This window comes from Mycetomoellerius zeteki, unplaced genomic scaffold (genome assembly GCF_001594055.1).
Source record: "Mycetomoellerius zeteki isolate Tzet28-1 unplaced genomic scaffold, Tzet1.0 scaffold121, whole genome shotgun sequence".
Lineage (NCBI taxonomy): Eukaryota > Metazoa > Arthropoda > Insecta > Hymenoptera > Formicidae > Mycetomoellerius > Mycetomoellerius zeteki.
Genome location: NW_017256136.1, coordinates 51,454 through 57,322, shown reverse-complemented (window position 1 = coordinate 57,322; position 5,869 = coordinate 51,454). Strand labels below are relative to the sequence as shown.

The 5,869-nt window shown below is 35.6% G+C and overlaps 1 protein-coding gene across 2 annotated transcripts; it reads left to right on the top strand.

Annotated features, from left to right (window-relative positions):
* The first annotated feature begins 92 nt into the window (after nucleotides 1-92).
* Pcif1 (Phosphorylated CTD-interacting factor 1) lies at nucleotides 93-5,221 on the top strand. Of its 2 annotated transcripts, none has more exons than XM_018461332.1 (6): nucleotides 93-187; nucleotides 2,273-2,558; nucleotides 2,650-2,805; nucleotides 2,882-3,027; nucleotides 3,112-4,476; nucleotides 4,893-5,221. In XM_018461332.1, the coding sequence occupies exons 2-6, from the start codon at nucleotides 2,301-2,303 to the stop codon at nucleotides 5,173-5,175; spliced, it is 2,208 nt and encodes a 735-aa protein (XP_018316834.1). In that variant the 5' UTR covers nucleotides 93-187; nucleotides 2,273-2,300; the 3' UTR covers nucleotides 5,176-5,221. The 2 variants fall into 2 exon arrangements, with proteins under 2 accessions (XP_018316834.1, XP_018316832.1); XM_018461330.1 differs by having other exon boundaries at nucleotides 93-575.
* Nucleotides 5,222-5,869: the final 648 nt, after the last annotated feature.

The following is a 5,869-nucleotide window of genomic DNA, read 5'->3' as shown; positions in this document are numbered from 1 at the left end:
TTCTCTATTCCCTGTTCCCTACACCTGTCATTGTGTGCAGCCCCTTAGTTTCCCCCCTTCCCTGTTCCATTAGTTTAAGCAAATGGCGTCGTACGGGTGGATATCGTTGCGTCAAATTTCCCAAATCATGAATGAATTCTAAATACCGTCGCGTATTTCTCGTGAATTGAGGGTATTGCCAGCTCCGGTAAGCCTCCTCTCGACCGCGGTACATTTTCTTCTTACGGGATTGATCCCGCGACGTGAGAAAACGCGTGTTTCCTCGGAGGTTTTCTCAATATGTAAACAAACATTGTGCCACACACATTGAGTGCTGTCGAGTTGTATACCGTGACGTCCCGAAAAAACCGCGGTTATCACGAAATTATCCATCTCCTTTTTCTGTAATGTGTGCGTGGTGAATACGCCTGGGGTATTGATGGATTGTATTGTGCAAACTGCAATGTGTTCTCAGCATCTCTGATGCTTCATCTGAATTCTTTACTTTCGTCGCCTCTTCAGTGTGTTTTCTTTGAAATTTTCGCAAGTCTTTTTTGTATCTCTTATACAGCACTATTTAATTGATGAAAATATGTGTAAGCTAAATATAAAAATGCATTTTATTTGAATAAAATATCACTTTAGCATTGTAAACTATATTATAATGTTACATATATCTGTGTAATTTGATTAAAAGTGTATAATACACTGATAATTCTATATAATCTATACATGTAGCTCTAATGAAATTATGAATTATATATTTAATCTTTATTTTAATTAGAGAATATATTTGTATATATATATATATATATATATTGATCCAGATCAGCTACAAGAGCAGGCATTGTTTATTAAAAAAATGCGTCTGAACATCCTCTATCATTTTGCAATTTTTACAATTTTTTTTAGTTACTTAATAAGCAGAATGTCTAAAATCAATGCATAAGGTAATTTTAAAATACTAATACCTGATTTTTCATTATCTGGTTAACTTGTGGTTAAGTTTAACCTAATGTTTCACCTAATTGTGTTCATCCATGATATCATCACAGAAGCCCATTGGCTAAAACATCAGACTAAGCTTAACCACAAGTTAACCAGAAAATGAAAAACCGGATCTAAGAGTTCTTTAAGATATATCTTCAAGATATCTCGTAAAGAACTTTGAAAGATATCTTAATGTTGTCTTATACATCAATTTTATCTTATTCAACAATTTGTAAAAATTAATATCTTCTCAATTGTTGCAACCATTGCAAAATGATAGAGGATTTTTTGGATTCAGTTTTTCATAAATAGTGTATACATGCTGATCTGGATCATCCAGTACACACACACGCGCGCGCGCGTACACTCTCTCTCTCTCTCTCTCTCTCTAATTGTGTCAGCTTATATAAATACTGTATTAATATACATTTTATAACTTCATTTGTGTGTGTGTGTGTTCATTATTTTGCAATTTTCATAATTTTTTTTAGTTACTTAATGAGCAGAATGTATAAAATCAACACATAAGACAACTTTAAGATGGGAACGATACACTTGCATATAGTTAAATTATACACACTACTCATATCGGCCGATTCCTAGTATTTTTTTACTACTTTATGAATGAGATTATATTATTTTAAATTAGCCAATTAGCTATGTGGACAAATGATATATATCCCTTTAAGATATCTTTAAAAGTTGTTCAAGAAACATCTTTAAGATATTTCATAAAGAACACTGAAAGAAATTTTAAAGTTTATATGTCGATTTTACTCGCTTATTTGGTAATCTTTAGAAATTAATATCTTGTTAACTATTGCAAAAGTTGCAAAATGATTCAAGACATTTTTCGACTTAGTTTTTAATCAGGAATAGCGCTATATGATTAGTAGGTGCTTTTTAAGATACACTTTGTGCGTCCGTGCATGTGTGCGTGCGTATGCATATGCATGTGCATGTGCATATGTGTATGTATGGTAAAAATTAATAATTAAATCAGTTTTTTATGGGAAATGAATATTTCATTCTCTCTTACGCATAGTTTCTTTCTAGTTGCAGTTGCTAATTCATCTTCCATGGTAAAAAGCTGGTCCAACTATTGATGTTTATCCTGTATATATATATATATATATATAATATACATATATTATATGTATATAAAATATGTAAAATTATATCAGAGTTATAATGACTAATAACTTAATATAAAAAAATGTTATACACACTTTTAATTAAATTATATATAGATGACATTTCAAATACTTGTCACATGACATTACATTTAGATCGACATTTTCAGTATTTTGCAACAAAGTGCACATCAAACCATGAACGAAGTAAGTGGAGGAAAACAAGATGTGCCCAATGCCTCGAATTGGGAAGCCTTATCAGGACAGTCTGTGTCTTCGTTGCCGGCCATGCATCATCACCATCAAACGCTACAGCAGGATACAAATTCAACAGTAGCACAAGTTATAGTTCCTACACCTGTTAAGCTTCAAACACCCATATTAACACCTACGCAAACTGTAACCGATCACTGTCCGCAACTTAGTCACATACAACAACCACCTCTTATAACTCAGGTATGCCAAGAGAAATCTTACAGGTTCATAATGATTTTAATTTACTAAATTATAGGGCTGATTTGTCTATTTCTCTTTTTCTTTCTTATAGGGTACACCACCAGGAAGCTTTCCGGAGCTCGAGTTATCTCTGGAACTTCAACAACAGGGTTGGAAGAAGTTTTGGAGTAAACGGGAAAATCGACCATATTTTTGGAACAAATTGACCGGAGAATCTCTATGGGTAGTTCCTTCTTTGAAACCTCAGGTACTGCAAAATATCAGAAAAATAACTATATTTTATAATAAGGTAAAATGTAACATATATATGTATTCTACTAAAGTTTGATCCAATCACGGATCCTCTTGGCATTTGTGGTGTACCACCTCCGCCTGGAAATGGAACGATTCCAGCTACACCAGGTTCTACATTAAAACGAAGAGCATCGGAGGATGGAGCTGTTCCACCAGCAAAGAAATTTGTATTAGCGTATGTGTTTGGTTTTTTATTAAGTTATTAAGACATATTTGCAGGCAAGATAAAATGAATAATTTGTTTATTATTATGTTTTAGAGGCCCGTGGGATTTGGAAATACCTACGAATGTTATAATATATGAGCGAGCACCATCAAATTTGATGCACGTTCATCCTGAAGCAGAAGCTCTGCGTTGTGCTTTACTAGCAAAGCTACGACAGTGTTACCAAGAGTTATGTCATACTCGTGAATCTATAGACGCGCCGAAAGATTCCTTCAACAGGTGGCTAATGGAACGAAAGGTCATCGATTGCGGCTCAGATCCGCTACTACCGAGTCAATGCTTCCCTGAGATTTCAATGTCCATGTATCGCGAGATTATGAACGATATTCCTATTAAATTGGTAAGGCCGAAGTTTACGGGAGATGCGAGAAAACAATTGTCACGTTACGCTGAAGCGGCGAAAAAGATGGTAGAATCAAGGGCAGCATCGCCTGAAAGTCGAAAAGTGGTTAAGTGGAATGCGGAGGACACTTTCCAGTGGTTGAGAAGAACAGTGGGCGCCACATTTGACGATTTCCAGGACAGGCTCGCCCATCTGAAGCGACAATGTCAACCACACCTCACGGAAACCGTTAAAGCCAGCGTTGAGGGCATATGTCTGAAAATTTATCATCTGTCGACGGAATATGCGAAGAAAGTGAAAGATAAAAATAACCAAATCCTTAAAGATAATGGTCTAGGAGATGTTATACCGTTAGGAGGTCCTGTTAGCACGCAAAGAAAAGTTTGGTGTTATCCAGTGCAATTTTCCCTTCCCACACCGAGACTTCCACAGGTGGATTATCTCCCTGAGCGCGAACAAATAATGCTACGCTTTCACGGTGACACCATGTATATTAATAACACACACTTTGCTAAACTGGAACATTTATATAGGTATAACGGTTTTGACGATAAAAAGTTCGAAATGTTTCTGTCACGCGTTTGGTGTATGCTGAAACGTTATCAAACATACTTTGGAATCAACGAGGGTCAAGCAACCCAGATGGCTCTTCCGGTGACGGTTTTCGAATGCCTTCAGAGATCGTTCGGCGTTACGTTTGAATGTTTTGCCTCGCCTCTAAACTGTTACTTTCGACAATATTGTTCAGCGTTTGCCGATACGGACTCATATTTCGGATCGAGGGGACCATTCTTGGATTTTAGGCCGGTCAGCGGATCGTTTCAAGCAAATCCACCATATTGCGAGGAACTTATGGAAGCTATGGTCAACCACTTCGAGCGTCTTTTGGCTGATTCGGCAGAACCTTTGTCGTTCGTGGTATTTTTACCGGAGTGGCGTGATCCGGCTCCTAATGCGCTCATAAAACTCGAGGGTAGTCACTTTAAGCGTAAACAAGTAGTAGTACCCGCTATGGAACATGAATACCGACATGGATTCCAACATATTCTTCCAAAGTACGTTTTTTTATTCAAATTAAAGGACCCCGCATTAATTATATGGAGAATTGGTTTTGAAATCAATTAGTTTTTTTATATAATGTAGCTCATAATGTGATGAACAAAAGATATTACAGATATAAGAGTCAATAATGGATAGTTTTGAGCTGTGGTATATTAAAGGCGTAAAACACTTGTGCTCTGGGGTAAGCACCTTTAATACACCATAGTTCAAAAACTATCTTGAGTCTTATATCTATAATATCTTTTCTTCATTACTTTATAAGCTATATTATATGTGAAAACTAATTCATTTCAGTAGGATCCAATTTTCCATATAATTAATGAGGTCCTTTATACTGATTAGATACGGCATGTGTATGATATATAATATGTGAAAAAAATGTTGAATAATTGTTTTTTCTTCATTCCAGAGGTGATGTAAACATCCGAGCGGTGCACGGCACGCTAGTTGTATGGTTACAAAATCCAGCCGGTGCTGCACGGTGGGGACCTACCGAAGAGCGAGTCGAAGCGTTATTGGAAGCATGGCGACCTGGTCGAGAACGAGAAAGAGATAGGCAAGAGCTTCTTTCTCCGCCACGACAAACGCATCAACCGATACCGTCAACGCCTGTACCGTCAGTACCTGTACCGACAACACCAACTACACCGACGGTGCCATCTGTACAGCCGCTATCAAGTCATCCTATCTAATTAAGTGATACAATATAGTTAGTGATATAATCTTCGTGAAATAGAGAAAACGTATAAGTAGAAAATAGAAAAATTATTTCCTATATTTGGAGATAAATATGATTTATCTCTTGTAAAATATAACTTCTTTGTTAAGGAAAGTTATTTTATACTTTAGAGAGCAGATATAAAATTAAAAAAGAATAAAATGTAAAAAATGAAACGAGTGTTAGGTAATTATATACAGAGAAATTAAACATAACATAGAAACAATATAAGCATTACTTTATAATCAGTATTTTCATTAGGGATGCACTGGATCGTAAAATTACTGGATATCGGATATCCGAAAAAATATGACGTCGGATATCCGGATACCGAATATTTTCCGTATATCCGGTACAAATTTCCCAAAATTCTAAAAAAAAGGAAAGCATGGGAAAAATAGCGATAATGATTGACCGACTGTGGAAGAGGGTTCTTTGCAATACAATTTCAACATTGCTTAGTAATCAAAGATTAATATTAATAAAGTTTTCATGATGGACAATAATATTTTAGCATTTTTCGGTGACGATCTATTTTAATTATTGGTAAAATCCACCATAACTGTGCGAAATCATGAACTGTGCGAGAAATTTAGCTGAAAAGAATAGAATTCTGCATCAATGACACAAATTTTCAATATAAAATTTCAGCCGGATATATATATATA